This window comes from Channa argus, chromosome 18 (assembly GCF_033026475.1).
Source record: "Channa argus isolate prfri chromosome 18, Channa argus male v1.0, whole genome shotgun sequence".
Classification (NCBI taxonomy): domain Eukaryota; kingdom Metazoa; phylum Chordata; class Actinopteri; order Anabantiformes; family Channidae; genus Channa; species Channa argus.
The window spans coordinates 17,593,722-17,614,671 of record NC_090214.1 but is presented as its reverse complement, the minus strand read 5'-3'; the positions used below and the strand labels follow the sequence as shown (position 1 = coordinate 17,614,671).

Sequence of the window (20,950 nt, the reverse complement as noted above, 5' to 3'; positions counted from 1 at the left end):
AACAGTTATTGTCACTTTGATTTATTTTTATAATAAACTATTGTTTAAAAGAAAAAGAGTTGAGACTTTAATGTAATGGAAGCCAATTTATTAGACAGCCTTAGTACATATTAGGTACACATGGAAGTATTGTTTGTGCTTCAACACTCGCAAACATACAGTCCCAATAAGTTAAACAGTTTTAGGACAGACTATGTGTCGTTACTTTTTCTGATAAATAATTTTGATATAAATCAAGTGATTTGACAAAGTAAACCCTATACAACAGCAAATAATAGAAAAAATAAACACAAAGTCAAGCATTTGCATCACAGAAAATGCATTATAGTGCAACATATACATGTTGTTTGGCCAGGAGAAAGGGAAGAGGAAATAAAAGTGAAAAAGGTGGGTTTAAGTATTTTTGCAAAGCCATTCACCATTTGAGGGTTTTACATTGCACAAGTGGAGGAAACAGACAAAGAAAATAGATCAGATCTTTTCCCCAGTTGACCACTAACAGCTACAGCTAAAACACCACAAACACAGCGGCTTCACATTGGAATTTTTTTTTTTTCAAAGGAAAGATTTCACTATTTCACAGTCAGAAATATTACCAGTCAACAGTGAGACGCTAAAACAGCAACATATGGCATATACACAACACTACTCAGTGCATGGCCCAAAAACATCATTCCTAACCAATGATAGACTTAATCTGACAGGAGTACAATACTGAAATACAACTGGCCCCTTTATTATAAGTTTATTCACTAAATATCAGCAAGCAATGGCCTTTTTGACATTAAAATGTAAAGTTTCTCAGGAGAAAGAAAAACATTTGGCAAGTAAATACTTTACAGTCTTGAAAACCGGAGGAGGGATGATTCTTAAGCGTTAGCTACTTTGCTTTTTACAGAGCTTGTTTTGTTTCCTCAGCCAATGCTTTTAAACTAAATACTTAACCTAAAATGTAACTGTGTTTTGAGTATCAACTACTCAGCAGCTATACACTGTTAAGATGGATCCAAGAACAACTGAGGTTAGCTCAAAAAACCGAATATCCGTATAAACTTGTAAAACCAGGCCTGTAGTAAAGTCCACATTTATATTGTTCACCTGCAAAAACGGCTACTGCGTGTGTGCCAGGAACAACCAGGAGTTCCACCCATACAAAGTTTAAATAACGCATGTATAAATTAACATTTAAAAAATCAAATGCTATACCTTTTTGTTTTATTCAACAAATGATTTAATTAAAATGAGCACCCAAAGCAATAAACACTTTTTGTAGGCCTCAGTTTGTGGTTCTGGACATTTATAATATCAGCCACATTTACTGAGCATTAAACCATGTCTGAATATAATGCATTAGATAAGTATACATTTATGTATATACTTAGAAGTATACTACCTTATACTTTCATACACCTTATACTGTACTACAGGATTGGTTCAGAAAGTTTCAAATAAGGTTTACCAACATTTTGATACTCAAAACAAAGATTTTTGGTGGAGTATTTAATCACCTTAGGAAAAAACGAAATGCTAACTCTGCAGCTCCTTGAAAATCCACACTGGATACAAAAACATTAACAGTCCACACAAGTCCAAGCATGCTACTGAATACAAACATCTGATATGGGCTAGGGTGACTCCTTTTGGGTGGAATAATTGTATATATATTTATATATTGCATGTCGACTGATATTTTACAACATCAACCTCTCAAACTGCACATCCCTCCTCCACCCGCTTTCCAATAAAACTCACACCAAGGAGGTAACCCAAAGGAACAAACAAGAGAAAATGCCTATCTTTTACACATTCTAGCAGGTTTCATAGTATACAGCATTACATTTTGGTACTTTCAGTTTTAAATGGCCTTCTCTTCTGATATTTAAATCTTTTTTAAATAAGTATTTAGTTGCATCCATTGTAAAACATGAGAATACTTGCAACAATTTTATTCTTTGATACAACATTTTCTTTTTTAATTCAAGACGTCTTTCTTCTCAAGCATGATGCATACACAATTAATGGATTGGGGTTTTGGGGAAGGATACAAAGGTAAGATGGGTTGAGGGGAGTAGGGGTTAAGGTTCGGAGGGGAGAGATTTTAGCTTGTCACTTCTTCGTCTGGTTTGTTCATGGCCTTGAGCTGCTCCAGCAGACTGGTGGGAGTGTAGATGCTGGTCGATCCTGGAGACGAGCACATACATAAAACACACACACACACACACACACACACACACACACACACACACACACACACACACACATTGTTAGATCTGCATACCTGCCAAGAAACCAATGACAAATGTGTTTTCAGCTCTTGCTATGAATGTCTATCATGGATGAACGCAGTCTCACATACAGTAACACTTAAGGAAAATATTGATACCAATCAGTTAAAATGGATCATGTATCAAAGGGATTAAAAAATGTATACTATAGATTCTATCTATACTTAAGTAAAAGTTTCAGTGCTTTGGGTATTTGCAGTTCAAATAAAGAATACAGTAAATTGTGGTAAAAATATTTTTAGTATTCTGTCTTGTTGCATTGAGTTTTAGACTTTTTTTTAGACTTTTCAGGCTTTTGTAAACCTGTAGATAAAAACTAATAATATGGCTTCTGTAATAATCACTACACCCATTAGAAAAGTAAAAACTTTAATCACTTTTCCATTTCTCTAATTAGCTCAAATCACATTTCATTTCAGATTTAGGTGGAACTGTGAACCATGTCAACAACTTCCAATACTACCTCCCTTAATCTACAAACACAAACTCATGATCTGTGTTAAAACACATGGAGCCGAATATTATGGATGGTTACTGATGGCACCACACGACTGCCATGACTGTGCGAGCTGGAAGCAGCAGAACCTAAAACACCAAAGCTGCCTACAGAGCACAGCCAATCAGAAGTTAGAGAGAGAGGCGTGTGAAATAAATGAATAAGCCTGTACTTAAAGCACATGCAGACAGCTGAAGACGACTGCTTAAGAAAGTACAAAAAGAAAAACAAAAGCAAAAGGCATAAAATCTTAGTGTAATAGGTGTGTGGTTCACAAAAAAAAAGAATGAAATGTGAAACTTTGTTACCTTACTAACATAGAGATGGACTTTTGTGACAGCTGAAGACACATTTCATACACTTTAAAACTTGAAAGGTGATGGCTGAAGTAAAGCAAGATTTTGCCAAATTTCTTCTCAGATTAATAGATGGATTACGACCATCTTTTTTCTTGGTCACTGAGAAGGCAAACAGACTTTCTGGTTTACTCCACACACTTTCAACAGTATCAACAGTATTTGACCTACAGTGGTTTGTTTCTGTTGCAAAGCTGCATGTTTCCAGTTTGCAGTTTGGTTTGATTAATGCTTCACATACAGATAAAACTAAACTTGATCCTGTGAGAATTCAGAAGAACAACTGGAAGTAGCTGAAGGTGGAAACAGGAGAGAAAGAGGCAAACCCATCTCGAGTTGGACTGATATGGTGATGCAGGGCTTGTGGTTTCAGGGATGGTGGGTGGGGGTTTGGTCACAGAGGTCAACGTCAGACAGGCCTCGCCTGCTTCTCTGCTGTTCCTCAAACACACAGCTTCATGGGCCTTGTTGCCCCAGAAACAACACTGTGATGTTGATCACCAATGCCTCTAAATTATTGTCCATGGTTAGGTACAGGCAAAAATAGCAAAATAAAACAAAGAGTTGTTTTAAAAAGGGATGGCCACTTTGCTCAGGAAGTGTTGAATGCAGCAGTATGCAGGGGAGAACTCATACTGCTTATGGTGAGAGCTACTTACTCAGGAAACCATACAACCAAAACTTGGTTTGTGAAAGATATTGCTTTAGCAGATTGGTACGGAATGATGGCTGGACATCATTTTTATGTCTTTATGGCTAAAAATCCAGCTTTAAATGGTGAAATGTGCATGTGTACAGCGACAGGCAATGCGGTGGTTATGAATATGTTTCAAACGTTTGTTTACAGGATTCTTCAGATTCTAATAATCTAAAAGTAAATGACAGAAGACATGAAATGTGATGGAGAGGGGAGAAATGTATTTTTCATGTAGATAATGCCACCACATGGCCATTTAGGATACACTAGAGATCTGAACCGAGGAATAAAAGCAGCACTGTGATATCCCTTCATGTTTTGGTTTAACGGTGCACATCTTATCCTTTCTCTGTAGAAACATTATCTACTTTTGTGTTCCTGTAAAAACAACCTGATTGAACTAATAGTGTGCTACTAGTGCAAAGGGTGAGTTTAGGTAGGAATGTAAAGCGTCTTAAATTTGCGAGGGGATGGGTCCGAGGTGGCTGTTTGACATGTGTGACATCTTTAGTTTTAGTTAGGTTGCTAAAGCATATCAGGTGGAGCAATGCTACATTCTCTGACTCATTCTTAGCAGAGAGGCATCGCTGATGCTGTGAAACACAGGGCAATGATTTGGGCAGCTGAAGAGAATCCACTGAAACTGACTGTTTTACTTTTTAGAGCCACCAAAACTGCCCCGTGTGTCAGCATCCTGTAAGAATTATCATGGTGATCTGTTGTTCATATCCACTGCCCTCTGCAGATAAGCCATGTAAGCATGTGATGGTGGGCTGAGAGAGAGTGACATGGACAAAGTTAGAGAACCGGAGAAGCACAAGGAAAAAGGAGAGTATGTTGTAGAAATCCATTATCAACTTAGGAACCTGCCTGAAAGAAAAAAAAAACAAAAAACGGTGACAAAAATAATTAGACGGCAAAAACTGATAAAAATGGATATCGGGGTAGATTAAATCTGGAGTGAGTGTTCAGCGGGCTCAAAGGGCCTTTGGGTGGCTGTCGAGAGCCGATTTAATCCACCCAACTGAGATGATGGGAGGAGGCAGCAGGGATGGGGTCACAACCCCCTCAGGCATGGCCACTCCTCAGCACAGACCTTTGTAAAAGTCCACCCTTCAGATGTGCAGAATGAGCCTTTCTGGGCTCTGGGAACCATGAACCATGTTAACCGTCATCACATCATGTCTGCGACAATAGCTGTTGCACTTTGCGGCTTCTGAATAATTTTCAAATGTTATTTGTTCAATGGACATTTTTAAAAAGAGTTTTTACAACATTACAGTAATATTCTGTTCTAAAAAGTAACTTCTTAGCACACTTGTATGTTTCATAATTTTTTTTTAATGATCTTCTTGTCAGAAATTTAAAAATATATTATTTGGAACATCTGGATCATTAAGTCTGTGAGTCTTTTAATGTGAAGTCTTCCTGTAGGCTCAGCCCAGATGTTACACCTGGCTGAACAGCAGAACTCCCACTTTTATTTGCTGACTGTCAGCATTGTGAGGCCAGATGGAGCAGCCCATGCAGTGAGGAAAGGTTGGGGGGGCCCATCCCTGGGGGACACGGGGAGGTGGAGGGTGGAGTTACAGAAAACAGTGCCGGGTGTTCAAAGAACCAGAAGGAACATGGAGGAAGCCCTTGTTCTGTGAAGTTTCAGAAAGAGCTTCTTTGTGCGGCTGCCTTTACTTTTTTCAGAGTGATTTCTCTCTCCCTCCCTCCCAATCTGTCTCTGCCTCACTCGGCTGAGGGGTCTGCGTCCTCAAAGGACACCCTAGTGGACTCTCGGAAGTCGGGGTGCTGCAGGTCCGATAAGAATTTGGTGGGGGTGAGCATGTGGGTGGAACCTGTGGAGGAACAGAGGTGGCTTCACCACTCGTCTCACAGCACATGTCGCACCCCGTCCCCCACTCTCTCCAAAAACAATAGGGTTAAAAAGAGCAACCTGTCACACACACACACGCACACACACACACACACACCATGTTGCACACAAAAACACTGGGACGCACAGACAGAAGAAGACATGGTGTGGCTGCAATTTAAAGACAAAAGTTTTTTTTTTAAAGACAACAGCTGAAGCAGAGCACAACAAGACACTTTCCCATTTCTAACACAGACTGGCTTAGCAAAGCTTTAAGACAACAAATAAACAATACAGAGCACGTGACATAAAGGGCTATTTTAACAAAACATATTACACACAATACGCAGGTTGTTGACCTTTTTTAAATATGGGACATAAGATTGTCCTGCTTCCGTGTGATTGCTGTAATGATAAATGTTAACCTGAATATCAAAGCCCACTTAATCCTGTATGAGTTCTTCTAGTTGACCATCTCTAGTAACACGGTGATCAGCCACAACATTGATAACCTCTTTTGGTTTTAATGTTGTGGTTGTGGTTTTGTTTGATTGTTGCCTTTTTTGTAATACAGCTCAGTTTGAACCGAAACTATCAAGCTCAGCTATGTCCTAACCATCATCCATCTACTGACATCTCATGCTTAAAAAAAAGTGATGTGACATAAAGTCATATGTGTTTCACTGCCTTTGTATCCACTTCTATTTCTGGGTTTGTTTGTTCTTTCATTTCACTTCCCTCCATCTTGAGTTTTTTTTAAATATTTTTGCTTATCTCTTGTTCAGGGGCTGTCAGAGGTGGCTGACTGGCCCCCTGGTGGTCCAACCGCATACAGGTTATCTAAACATGCTTCAGAGAACATGGCCCACTTCCTACATGTGAAAACTTCTTCCTGTTCTCGTGCACACTCAGTGGGGCCCCTCGTTGCACTACTCACCAGTGATGGCTTCCCACTTCCCATTGGCCTGTGTGACTTCATAAGCGCAGCGCATCTCGCTGAAGGACACGCCGCCGATGATGAAGACTATGACACGTGGTCCAGTACGGTACTCTCCAGGTGTCTTGTTCTTGTGCCAGTGGCCGTACCGAGCACTGGCAGAGCAGAGAGGACAACAGGCTCTAGTTACTACAGTGTCACTATAGTTTGGCATCAGTGTACCCATGTTCCCACAACAATAGTCTGTGATGGACATTTTTAAATAAGTACACATAAAGTAACAATCACATAAATGCAGATTATTATAGCAGTCAGCTTTATATACATATGGCTGTACATCATCTCGATTGATAAATAAATTACATAGTTTTATTTTTTTTTTTGCAAATGCATCTTGTCCATTTAAACTTTTGTGATGGTTAATATTATCAGTGACATTCGGAAATGAATATAGCATCTTCTATGTTAGGCCAACAATTTATCTGACATCATATATTGTGTTTGTACATGACAAAAGTATTATTGAACATCTTATATACCCCTGCCAAACTGGTCACAAGTCTTAAAAAAACAAACTGCACTACTGTGCAATATTATGTTTTTTTATATTATACATCTTTAGGGGAATTGATATATTTTTTTAAAAAGCTGAGTCAACTAACACCAGGTCTTTACATTAGGCCATGTATTACTGCATTCAGGAGTCATGAATTTACTTAAGTTTCACCTGCTCATGTAAGATCACATGCCAAAGTTAGAGGCTTTATTTGCATCTGTGGAGCTGGTTTTGCCTAACCCACATGCATCCCAACATGACCCTCAGTGCTGGCTGTATCTGGGTCTGTGGGGGGAGGGACAAGTGGGAGGCAGATCATTTTGTAACAGGAGTCAATCTGCTGCTCAATCAATACACAGCAGCAGCCTCCACACAAATTAGAGTAAAATAATTAGTGAGGCTCAACATGGCGTTGACCACACAGACACACTCATATAAATATTGATAAGGAAATATCGATGACTTGTGTTTAGGTCACTTTGCTCACACTGTGGCTGAGGATTGCAATTATTTTGTAAAGGAGACAAATACTTTCAGCACTGACTTTCTCTGTGCGTCCATTTTTTAAACCTGGGGCTGGAGCTGGTGAATGTGTGGGCTCATTAAGCTGCCAGTCATTAGTCTCACCTCCATGCTGTCAAGTATTGATCCTTTAGGCTCATCTCCCTTTTCAAATTACTTTTGGTTCAATAATAAGAAAAGGGCCATGAAAGGGTAACTACCATACATTAAGATGCCACTGTGCTCCGTGTGTGTGTGTGTGTGTGTGTGTGTGTGTGTGTGTGTGTGTACCTGACTGCAGTAGTGCTGAAGGACGCGGAGGACCGGGTGGAGATGTAGGGGTAGTGCTTGGTGTCCAGCTTATCTTCAATCGCATCCTGCGGGGAGACAAGATGAAAGAAGAGATATTTGTCAGTAATATGGCCTCATACACATACACACACACAGACATTTGAAAAGGGGGCTTCACAATGGCATCATGCAGTTTGTCAGTTTAGAAGTTAATGATTCTGCTGAAATGAACAATTCTGTCTGTTTCCAATTTGGGTTTGCTTGTTAAAAAAAAAAAAAAGAAATCACATCTACAGCATGAATGATTCTGATAGGTGATTTGTCATTAATCGACATAAATAAAAACATGCACAGTAGATGACAAACCTGACTGATGTAAACCCAACAAACCCACCTCAATGATGTCCTTGACCAGTGGCGTCCAGCGGGACAGCTGATAGGTCTGCTCACTGACACGCTCCTTCCTGTCCAGTTTCTTTCCTCGGCGGAGGGTGGACTGGAGAAGGACAGAAGGTAGAAAAGAATAAAGTGATAAATAACGATAAATTATCATCAGCTGCATCAAACTGCTGTTTACGCTGATGACCTGCCCTCTGCAGCTTGCACTGTTTAGTGAAACAAACCTGCAATTTAAAGCCGGCATCATAAACGTTAAACAGCCAGTTAGGTTCTTTATTAATAATATATAACAAGCACTTCTGTGATGCCAGAACCACATATTAATTATCTTTGATGGAAGAAAACAACAACAACCCCATGTTTCTTTTGAGCACTGTAGCCAGGCTGACAAAGGGCCAAAATCTCTTCCAAATCTGTAGAACATCCTTCTTCCCACCTGCAGAACATTGTCAAAACTCAGAGCATCAAAGGTGATGCTGAAAAACTACAGCATTGATTTGTGACTTGTAGACAGAACTTCTGTAAATCTCTACCATTAGGATGCACCAACAGCTCCATAAAAGCCTCCAATTAATTTAAAGTACTGACTGGAATTAGAGAAGAGAGATCATATTTCTCCTTCATTAGCTTCTCTCCAGGACACAAATACACATCACAAAACACATATATGTCAGTAATATGTCACAGGACCCCTACAGCTCACTAAGGTAAAAATCTAATATTATTAATGAATTTTCCTTAATCGCAAATTATACAATAAATTGGAACTTCCATACATAGATACAGTACCGGACCCCTTCCTTCCATTTCATATTGGCAACATTTAGGCATTACCATTTCACTGTCAGAGCTTTTAAATCTCAACTATAAAAAATATAAGACCATCTCAGATGCTGGACGAACCTTCCACTTTCACTCATTGGATGAATTGCTACAGTAAAAATGAAGATCTTACCACAAATCAACTATTAACACTAACATCTCACTTTTACTGGAAAAAAAAGAAAACCTAGAATCTCACTGTCAAAAGAAAAAAATCACAAGGCCTTGAAGCACCTAATTTCCAACACTACTTCCTAGCAACACAACTGCAACACCTACTTAAATGGATTCCAAAGGATAATTACAACAACTCATGAATTGACCTAGAACAGAATCAATATGAACCCATATCAGTTTCAGATCTCGTTTTAATGCCACAATCAGTCAAAACAATTAACTATTTAAAGAAAATAACCATCTCCTTAACTCTGACAGCCTGGTGCAAAGATCACAAAATGAACACTAGCACCCTGTAAACATACCCCAATATGACGCAACCCAGACTTTCAATTACACAACACCCTAATTCACTTTCCAGCATGGCAGCACAAAGGAATCACTCACCTTCACCACCTACTTGAGAATAACCATTTTCTATCATTTAAAACCTAAATACCAACAATGAAAATTCCTAATTAAATCAAGAATGAAAATAACTAACAGCCCACTGCAGCCTCCTACACTAACTGATGAGATAATAAAAAAAGTCAAAGAAACTCTATTATAGCAAACAAAGAATATATAATAACAGTCCCAATAGAAAAATTTATTGACTTTTGGATAGAAATCTGTAACAACACCTTCTCCATGACTAGCAACACAAACTTACAACTTATACAATACAAGACCATTCACAGAACTCACATCCTTCAAAGCAAAATGTTTAAAATGGGCTTAACCAACACAGATACCTGCTCACAATGCACCTCAGGTAGCACTGACGATTACTTCCACGCCACTTGGGCCTGCAACCCGGTGCTTTCTTTCTGGGTAGTGGTGACAGAGACACTGTCCTCTATCATGAGCTGCAGAATCCCCACATCTCAGAAGTTGATCATCTCCAAGTTAAATATAAAAACCCAGTACTCATCTCTTTAACAATCACCAAGAAAATAATCTTTAAAAACTGGAAATCTAAAAGCTCACTACATATCAGTCACTGGACAAATCTCACAGATCCCATAACCATAGAGAAAACATCAGCTACATACAAAAACAAAACAGCAAACTTTGATGAAGCTTGGAACTCATTTCTAGAACATTTCAACTTAAACAAAATGCCTGGGACCTCCTCCTTACATATAAAGCTCTGAACAGTCAATCCTCATCATATCTGAAAGACTTGATAGTACGATCTCAGAATGCAGGCCTACTTATTTAGAATGGGAAGCAGAGCCTTTACCTATTAAGGGCCTCCCCTGTGAAACCGGCTCCCAATCCAGATTTAGGGAGCTGACACCCTTTCTGCTTTTAGCACTTGGCTTAAAACTTTGCTTTTAGACAAACCATATAGTTAGAGCTGCTCAGAGATTCAGTGAACCAGCTCTTAGTTATGCTGCTATAGTCTTAGACTGCTGGGGGACCCCTATGATGCACTGAGCACCCTCCCCTCTTTCTCTCATTACATTATCTATGTGTCTTATTTCTTCTGTGGTTGTGTTTCTCCGTCTAGCTGTACCTTTTTGCAGGTGTTCCCAGTTTAGGAGCATTTCCAGTGTTCTACCAACCTGCCCAGTGTTTTGTTGTTGCTTTTAGTTGCTCTTCTTTTCTTTTCTCTCTTTAATTTCCACTCAGCCCTATTTAAGGCAGATGGCCGCCCACCCTGAGCCTGGTTGTGTCAGATGTTTTTTCTGTTAACGGGACTTTTTCTTCTCCCCTGTCACCTAGTACTTCCTTGAGGAGATTTTGTTGGATTTACTCTATAAATCTTGATGTTATTATGAAAAATGACTTGCAATGACTTTATTGCAAATTTGTGCTATGAAAATAAAGTTGAATTGAATTTTGCAAAGACATCACCAGTGTAATCCATCGTCTTTCTGAACACACTAAAATGAAAGATTATTTTTAACAGCAAGCAACAACTTCAGCATTTCACAATGAAACATCGGCTTTACTTTTTCAGGGATATGACAGAGTCTCCCTGTCTTTAACTTTGTAAAGACATCAAAGACTGAGAGGACACGTCAGACTGAAGGAGACTGTGAAAACCAGAGATGGAAATACAAAATAAAGGGAGGGATGAAAAACACAGATGAAGAGATGACATTTGAAGAGTGAGGATCTTACATCTGTGATGATGGGGACGCCCAGGTGAGCCATGTTAGTAATGATCTCACTGTCCTCAGGGGGAATCTGAGCGTGCTGGATCAGTTTGTTCAGGTTTTCCTCTGTAATGCCTGAACACACACACACACACACACACACACACACACACACAGATCATATCTTAGTACTGTAAAAACACACATGTTTACTTTTAATATATTTTATTATCTAGGATGAAAGCAAATGCAGGTTTTGCAACTTGAGCACAAACAGTGTTACATCACTGGGTTTGTACTTTGTTACCTACAGTACCTTGATTTTACTGGGTTGAAGTTCTGTAATTCTTCTAAATCTGTATCTATCTAGAGAGAACGGACTAGAAATTATTATAATACTTCATATTCCAATTGGATTGGTAGGTAATTACCATGTTAATGTCACTGTACACATAATTTCTGACCATTCAGCAGTTGTGAGGTACAAAAATACTAATACTCACAAGTCTGCATTATATTTCAAAAGTAAAAAGACAGCAGCTGAAGCAATAACAAAGATAAATACCAAAATAGGACCAAAACAAATCTTTTCTCTTTTTTCATTCTTTATGGACCTGTAGTCTCCTTCTCACCATTCTTGAGGAAAATGTAGAGCAGGATGATACGGATCTTGTCATATGTGCTAACGTTGGCATCAAGCAGGATGGGCACAATAGCCCTCATGGGGTCTTTGATTTTTTCGCCCTCAGCATCTGTCCCCATGGCCAGATCCTAAAACGAAAGAACACAGGTGACCTGATTGAAACATCAGAGTCACGTTTTTACCTAAAACACTCTGGAAACGTGCACTAAAACTGGAAAAGTATTTTATTGCAGTTCAGAGATTATTGCATAATTCACCTCCGGGCTCAAGTGGACTCTGCACTACCACACTGTGGTTTTTTATTAACACTGTACATCCATTCTTGGCAGTTTCCTCCTTCAGCTCTATTCTTTATCATTTCCCCTCCTCTCACCTGTTCCACACGGCACAGCTTGTCCACTGTCCCCTGGTAGTGCTTCATACAGTCCTCAGCCAGCTGCAGGTGAGTGGAGTACTGTGAAAGACACAACCCACAGTTTTAGCATTGACACTCACACACACAGAAGCAAACACACACGTGCACATGAACACACACAAACCTTGCTGAGCTCCTTCTGGTACTGAGGCATCTTCTTCAGCATCTGGGACAGATCCCTCATTGTTGTCTGAGACAAAAGCGAGACGATTTTATATATGACTGAATTATGAACTTCATGTTCCCATTTTTTTATAAATGCAAAGCAGAAGCAAAAGATAAAAAGTATGAAACAGTAACCTCAAGATTTATTTAGTTCCTCTTCCTCTACGTCAGACTAAACTAGGCCTGCTGGTTATAGCTTTGAAAGTGAAATGCTAATGATTTTCTTCTCAACTCTCAGCAACAAAGTAACCTAAGCCTATTCCTAAAATGTAGAACTATTCCTGTCAGTGTGGAACTAAACCTAAATGACTGAATACAGACAATAACAATTTATGGTTTTTATAAGGTTTTTAATTACGCTCACAATACAGTTCCAATATCATAGCGATATACTACTATATGTGTTCAGTTTGTACAGTATGTATCAATGTATCACTGTGTCTTTTAGCAAGTTCCTCTTTACCTTCTCTCCTGTGTTCATCCTTTTGCTGGAAGAAAACTCCTTCAGTTGACGTGTCACTTCCCTGATGACAAAAACCAAAGAGCACAGAAGAATCAGTTACACCTGAGAGGAGTTGCTGCAGTAAAAAGACTGGCTGAAGAAATATATAACGTATGAAGAAAAGTACTCACTGGGACACCTCAGCTATGTGTTTGTGTCTCAGGCTCACCCACAGGTCATCGTCTTCGTGCAGCAGTACCTCCTTGACGCGAGAGTCTCCGATACCACTGGTCTCATACCTGAAGAGGTTAAATTCTGTTTAGATTTCCCTTTTTTCTTAACCCATACTAATTTGTGTTTCTTAATTGAATTCAAATTTAAACATTGGCCTCACAAGCCTCATAATTTTTCTTACTTGTAGACGTCGTTTTCGATGGGGAGCAGGTCATAGCCCATGGCCTGGAAGGTGAGCTCATGCAGGACAGGTGAGACAGGGTCAAACGCCCTGTCCAGGATGATCAGCTGTGAACGAGCTTTATCTGGACCCTATAGACAGACAAAAGCAGAAACTAGAATGAAAAAAGCAACAGGACATTTTTAAGTATTCTCCAGGTAATTCTAGGATTCTGATTTGACACTTTACAAAAAAATCTGAATCAGGAATACGAGTCAACAGCAGAGGGACAATAAACCTTTTATCCTTGTCTCACCTCTCCCATGGTGGGGTCATCAGCCTTGTAGGCATCCAGTTTGTCCTGAACAAGCTGGGCCAGGGTGGCGTTGTCCTTGTACTCACTGAGAGAGTGACAGATTGACAGATGCGTGTAAGCAATCAAAACCGGCTGCGGTTTCTAAAGGACTATAGGTGGGAGCACGGAAATCATGGAAGCATTTTAGCAGTGCTGCCAAAGTTCAGGATAGCTGAAGCTTTCTGAGTACTAATAAATTAATCAGCCCTCCAGGAAACTGGAAGCCAAATTTTAGACCTGTGTCTATGACTTAAGACGTCACTTCAGCTTAATGAAAAGAAATGTGTTTAATACCTAGGATCACAGATCAATTGAACATTTTTTTGTTTTTGTGTAACTCTATCTTTCATAATTTTCACTTGCAATATTTCCCATACAGACCAACACCACTATTTCCAAATAATCCATTTCCATTAATGCTTATTTAGGAAACCACCATTTCCCCACAGCTACATCTCATTAGCGCCCACTGCTGCTCACCCTCGGTATCTGACAGCAGGGTACTCCTTCAGGGTGGCACAAAGCGTGGCCAGTTGCTCAGCCAGCCTCTCCATCACTGGGTTCTTAAGCTGGGTCTTATGTGGGCTGTAGAAACTGTGGAAGGCATCTGGGTTGTCCAGAGAGTACACCTGCACAATAAGCATGCACCCATTGTTTACTTTGCTCCGATAAAACTTACTACTTAAGTTGTTTTAGGTTTTCCTGCAACTTTTTTATAATGCATACAGTAATGCTATTTATGATGCGTTGCTGCGGCCTGAAACATTTTGTCTTTTAGTCATGAACAGATTGTGCGGGAAACCTGATGACCATCACGAAAGCAGATTTTCAGGATTGTAGAAAGTGTCTCGACACAGTCGTTGTTGACAGACAGTGAGTTATGAGCAGCTGAGGTATTCCTTATCTCCTCCTATTGTCTTTCCTTTCCTCTTCTTTGTTTTCATTCTGCATGTTTCAACTCTTTTTTAATGTCTTCTCCTGTGTCTCCTCTCTTCCTTTTTCATGTCTCCTTTGTTTCCTCTCTCCTCCTGTTGGCTAAACTCCCTTGTGCTTATCTTCTCTAAAACTCTTCTTATCTCCTCTGCCCAATTTCTTTTTCATCTTCTTTCCCCCCATCATCTTTTTATCCTATGCTCTTTCTCTTTCTACTTTCCCTCTTTTTTCTGCTCTGTGTCCTTTTTTCCCCTCATTTTTCAATTCCTCTTCTCATCTCATTTTGTTTTTTTCCTCTGGTTTTTGTGCTTCCTCCTCTCCTCTCTCCTGCATCACTCAGTACCACTCCCTCCTCCCACCCCATCTGTCTTAAATCACATGACCACACTTCAGTGCTGCAGAAGGGTCTCTGCATTAGTTCGGTGACCATTGGCTGCCGCCCCCTTTGTGGATCCAGACTCATCCAATAGGGTGAGAGCTTCAGCCTGTGGGCAGGACTATGAGGCAGCACTTTGCCTGGGGGCAGAAAACCACTGACTTTGAATTAATCATAGTAGACAGGAGGGGAGCAAGGCACTGTGTGTTAAGCAGCATCTTTATAGAGTGAAAGAAAAAAACATGGATGGCAGGAGAGATAAGGGAGATAGAGAGTGGGGAGAGAAACATTTGGAAAATCTGGTTGGACTATGGGAAAGAATAAATACAAAGAAAGCAAGAGGAAAAAACAAAAATGATGCAGAGCAGTAAACAAGCGACGTCCAAAGGCAAGGATGAAGGAATGGTGGGATAAAAACAGAAAAACGAAGGGAATGAGAGGGAGGGATGAGAAAAAACGTCTTTGGAGGCAGGAATTCGGAGAAGCAGGAGAGAGAGGTAGTAGGGAAGGCCGTGTGACAAATTTCTGTAATGGCCTGACAATAAACAGAATGACTGGTGAGTCAGCAGCTTGAGCCTCCAACTGTATTTGTGTTTCTCTCTCCATCTCGTTTTATCCTTCCCTGACTCTAACAACCCATAACCTCATTGTTACTATTCCTGTCTGTGTCCTTCGCAGCATCTCTCTCCTCCCACCTGCCTTTAATCGATCTCTTGCTGCTCTCGCTCAAGTGTTTTTTTTTTTTTTCTTGGTTTCTCGCTCGGTCTCTTTCTCTGGTTTTCACTCACAACCACTAAGAAATTGTAAAAGCAAAGCGTTGAAAAATGAAAAGAGGTCGAGAATGGAGGGGCTGCTATTCATAACCCTGTGTTTTGTGACAGGCTTTAATTCAGTTTCAAAGAGCGAAATAAACAGCTGGATATTTACCTGAGACTCATAGGGCAAGAAGGCGATGTTGATTTCCGTCAGGGTCTTGATAATTTTGGATACACGGGTTTTCACCAGCTCATTAAACAGAGGATCGGGGCAGGCTGGAAAGTACAGAAACAAGAAACATTTATGCCGCTTGTAGTTTATTATCTTCTGCCCTAATACGCTAAAGAAGAAATAAAAAACAGAAATGGAATAAATATCAAGAGCTAATCGAAGTAATTGTGATTCACTGCTTTCAGTGAGGTTTGGAAGGGAAGGTTGGTTTCTTTACTTGTTCTTCCAACCTTCATCCAGTACATATAGTAACCTTTTTTCTAATATTTGTTTCTGTTAAACAGTCCTATCCATCAGTGGGCGCAGGATAAAGACAATTGTAGCTCAGTGTAAAAGGTGCATCAGTGCAGCAAGAAAACAGAAGATTAAACAGAAAAAATGCTAAGTAATCACCTAAAGCTAATTTTCCTGCTAGAAATAAAAAGGTACATTTCCTAATGTTACTAAAAGTCATATATATATATATACTCACAGTCAGTGAAAAAAACGTGGGCTGCCTTGTATTTGGATGAATGAGGGTCTTTGAAGTCTGCAATGAGGGTGTGGACCGACTGAAGAAAGAACATGGTATCAGATTGAGTTCAGGGGACTGTTTACAAAAACAGTCAATTCACTTATGTAGTATATGCTGTTGAATGGCCTCATGTTTTGATTAAACATATGTATACTGCAGAAATATTATATATGAGAGCTTAACTTCCTTTATTTAACCAAAGTGACCAAAAAAGCCTAAATCAAATAAGCAGCCAACTGCTTTTTTGAAAATGTGTGTCTCTGCTGGAAACACAGACACACCTCTGAACATAAGAGAGAGACAGAAGAGCGTGTTCACCTTCTCTGTAGGTGTAATCAGGTAAATGGCCTCCAGGCTGGGAAGAGGCTCTCGTCGCTTGTTGATGTCCTCCACAACTAAAGGAGCAAACACAAACACAAACATGTTACCGAGGCTCATACACACACAATCAAAGTGTCACAGTTCAGGAAACATAGTCCACATGTTTGTCCTTACTGGTGATGCCCTCAGTCATGATGTCTGTCATCTTGCAGCAGGACGACAACATCCGCATGCTCAGCTGGTCCACAATCAGCGCCTGGCAACACACAAGAGGACAGTAACTAAGCAAACACAGTTGACCATTACATCAAAAGTGAGTCATTTAAATAAAGCTCTATAGCAGATGTTGTACAGTTCAATTTGAGGAGTGTTTGATTTTCCGGATGTTTCCTGCATGCATCTTACCTGATGTGTAGAGTCACTTTTACTTTAAAGTTCAAAACTTTTAAAAACAGCTTAAAATTGGTTGTAAATTCTTCATTGCTCAGCAGGAAAGCTGTACAGCCATTATAACATTTTTCAACACTGATTTCAGGTCTTTAAAAATATTAAACTAATAAAGTATTTGAGCGCATGCTGCACCACACTTACTTATAGAAAATGAGCTGTGTTTGAACTGGGCAGTACTTGGTACACATCTGTTCTGTTTGGTATATTAGTACTCAACACTGTCATCTCAATACAAACAGGAGGCGACACCATCTTACATCATCTGCTGAAACAGTCACGGAAAAGGCAAAAACTGCAGCTGACGTGAGGTAAAAACATCTAGTTCACTTAAAAATCTGCTTTAAGAACTAGGATTTTTGCTCTGGTGATACAAATGTATTCATACTGAGTCTGGGAGGTTTCAAGGGTACGTGTTTGATCATTCATGCACAATAACCCATATTAATTATTCTTAAAGGGTGACTTCACTCATTGTCAACTTGCTTTCTGTGGCTTTAATTTAGGGTGTAAATGTACATGCTTTTTAACTTCCTTCTGACTTCCCTATATGAAAATATTTCTCTGCTTCTAGCTGTCCAGATGATGTCATCCGGAGGAGTTTTTCATCATAAGTAGTTCAAATGATGTTATCTGGAGGAGCTCTGGAATAGCAGTTTGACCATGATTATAAACTTCATCTCATGAGTGATGAGATGACATAATCTGAAGGTTCCTCCAAGTGATGTCATCTGAAGGCATTTTTAAGCTAAACCTAGAGAGATATTCTGATATAGGGAAGTCAGAGGGATGTTTAATGACATTTATTTATATGTACTACCCAAAATAGAATCGAAAGAAACAAGTTAAATATCAGTGAAGGACAAGTTAGTGGTTCATACTTTTAAATTAAATATTACTATGTTCCCGAACGCTGCTTTTATGTGTGTAAAGCAGGACACTGGCTCAGCCTGCTGGCACATGAATCATTGCTTCAGCACAGGAAATTAGAAGTTGTTTTACTTCAAGAAAAAGTTTTACAACAGGCAACTTCAACCGTTTGATTGTCTTAGTTAAGACATGTTGGTCATTGAAAATAAAAATATAAGTAACTGTGAACTTCTCACCTTCCATTCGCCCTTCTTCTTTACCTTCTTGATCACATCATTCATGATCTCTGTAAAACAAAAACAAAATTCATCAGGAATCTAAACAATGATGCTTTAATGCACTTTGACAGGGACATGTAGGAACATGGAATAGTTAATACTAATATAGAGGGACACACACACTGAGACACAGGTGATATTGCTGAAGGCCTCAGAAACATAAAACAAAAAGATTTAAAGAGATCCAAGCAACGATAACCAACATTATTTCCTTGCTCTGCATCTTTAAACCCTGCAGGCCTGAATGTGTCCATTTCAACTAGATGCTTTTGTGTGGGTGTGATTATGTGCTGGTTACACCTCAACTGCTCGACAACAATGACATCATGTGAATTGTGTCCAAAAGGAGTAGTTTATTATTCTTTGACATGATTTGTCTGTAACCCCCTTTTTATACAACAGGAATCAAGATGAAATTGTTCTTATATCATAAAAAGGATACAGCTATTACAATAAATGAAAATGAAAGTTATGGAGTGTATGTACATACTACCAATTTATTAATGGCAGGAAAATACATAAATCCCAAATTCTTCTTAAAACTTGGAATGATCACTAGCATGTACTAATGTTTTCCTGTAATAGGTAAGAAAAAACATTCTATAAAAACTCCAACCAACTTTAAAACATAATTTATAACTATCTATATATCTATGTTAGATGTATGTATGTGTAAAACACACCCACACACTGCACCGTCACACACACCCCAAACCAAAGTCAAATGCCTGGTTCTGTTGGAAATACCCTGTACTGTCTTTCATAGCATGTCCTGTAGTAAAAACTATTTTACAGTGCCGAATTCAAGTCCAAAATGTTTATTTAGTTCTAAAAGAAAATGTAAAAAACAGCAAACAACTGTGGAAAACACCTAACATCCCACCCTGCTGGTATGTAAAAATCCCATAATGTAACTGCTACACTAGAGACCAATAAAATGCAAAAGTAAAACATGGCCTGCAACAAGGTCACTGACAGAGCTGGTTCTGTTTTTATCCACTGTGTGTTTGCGGTACAGTGGTCGTGTTTATGCCACAATACCGATACTGGCCTGATCACTGTGCTGACCATCTGCCAGCTTTATTAGGATTAATCCATTTAGGGTGAATTACTGTTGAACATCATGCAGGATCACTGTGAATATAAACCACTAAGCCCTTTGGCCCTGGCTTAAAACCTGAGGCCACACAGATACTGCCGGATTAACACAGATTAAAGGGAAAACGTACCGAAAAGATTATAGAAAACACATCACATAAGGATCAGGCCTGTGTGTTCTCAGGTATCACTTGTGTTTTCTGCCTTCAAATCAACCAATTGGAAAATTTTTCCAGGTGAAGATGGGCCATAAAAAGTCACTAACAGGATGGACAGATAAGTCAGAACGATGGAAACTTAGCTCTATATATATGTACATACAGTACATACAGTGTGTATTTACTCTATGAATTCGGTGCTAACTGATCTCTGTGTTGTGAAAAAAACTACAGAATTGGCCTTTAAAAGCAACTTCCCACTGTAAAGTTTGACCGAGTGACTCCAGAACAGACAGACTCCTGTGAGTCAGAAGAACTGTATCTGACCTCCTGTGGGACTTATGATATTGGAATAGTAGGAATATTAATCCCACTATATGACAAAGAGACTCCCAGACTGAGCTTCAGCATATTTCCATCATCAGCCCTGCTCTCTGCGCCGCTATGTCATCAAACAGAGCCAATAGAAACCGAAGCACCAAAACCAAACCTGTTTATTTTGTTAAGGAGCCAATTTTGTGACCATGGAGCTGTTAACAAATCTTAGATAATTGCTCAAAGTAAATGTTGTAAAATTAAAGCTGGTTCACTTTCATTCCTAAAAATTCAACATGTTTTTTTTTTATCCAGCAGCAGCTTTAGGCCACAGGATATGACACTTCCCCAAACAAAGCAGCAGCAGGGATATCGTGTTCTCCCTTTTCCTGTGCTGATGTGTTTCCTCTAGTTCTGTGCTGCAGCCGTTTGCTGATAAAAGTAGATCACTGAGCTGGAATAGACTGGTGTTTTTTTTGTAAGATATAACATAGAAAGAATCTTGTGCGCAGTAATGTTAAAACTACAATAAGCAGCTTTTGGGAGTTAGAACATCCTTCCACTACTGCCAATGTTGTTCTGTAGCTTTAAGTAACAATAAAACAAATCCTTATTTTTTCAGTGGGCTACTTTCTCTGTTACTCCCTGTTTTTAAGACCTCCGCTTGTGCAGGAAACTCTGTTCAGCATTGTTTACTGATACACATCTATTCTGACTACAGTTATTATGTTTGAAAACATTATTCTCAGGTTTTATAAGCAATATGAATCC

General features: G+C 39.3%; 1 protein-coding gene across 3 annotated transcripts in view; it reads right to left on the bottom strand.

Annotated features, from left to right (window-relative positions):
- Nucleotides 1–73: 73 nt before the first annotated feature.
- Nucleotides 74–20,950, bottom strand: part of stxbp1a (syntaxin binding protein 1a) — a 29,990-nt gene continuing 9,113 nt past the window's right edge. Inside the window, exons 2-20 of one of the 3 annotated variants that reach the window (XM_067483766.1) lie at nt 18,567–18,616; nt 17,188–17,269; nt 17,011–17,087; nt 16,651–16,729; nt 16,119–16,222; nt 14,363–14,511; nt 13,844–13,928; nt 13,549–13,679; nt 13,325–13,432; nt 13,155–13,215; nt 12,651–12,716; nt 12,485–12,565; nt 12,101–12,239; nt 11,494–11,603; nt 8,378–8,479; nt 7,984–8,069; nt 6,636–6,790; nt 5,524–5,681; nt 74–2,181 (exon numbers count right to left, since the gene is read on the bottom strand). In XM_067483766.1, coding sequence (XP_067339867.1) covers nt 5,572–5,681; nt 6,636–6,790; nt 7,984–8,069; nt 8,378–8,479; nt 11,494–11,603; nt 12,101–12,239; nt 12,485–12,565; nt 12,651–12,716; nt 13,155–13,215; nt 13,325–13,432; nt 13,549–13,679; nt 13,844–13,928; nt 14,363–14,511; nt 16,119–16,222; nt 16,651–16,729; nt 17,011–17,087; nt 17,188–17,269; nt 18,567–18,616 — 1,775 coding nt within the window. In that variant the 3' untranslated portion in view covers nt 74–2,181; nt 5,524–5,571. Of the gene's footprint in view, nt 2,182–5,523; nt 5,682–5,750; nt 5,870–6,635; nt 6,791–7,983; nt 8,070–8,377; nt 8,480–11,493; nt 11,604–12,100; nt 12,240–12,484; nt 12,566–12,650; nt 12,717–13,154; nt 13,216–13,324; nt 13,433–13,548; nt 13,680–13,843; nt 13,929–14,362; nt 14,512–16,118; nt 16,223–16,650; nt 16,730–17,010; nt 17,088–17,187; nt 17,270–18,566; nt 18,617–20,950 lie in introns of those variants that run through there. The other 2 variants (XM_067483768.1, XM_067483767.1) reach the window with 2 other exon arrangements.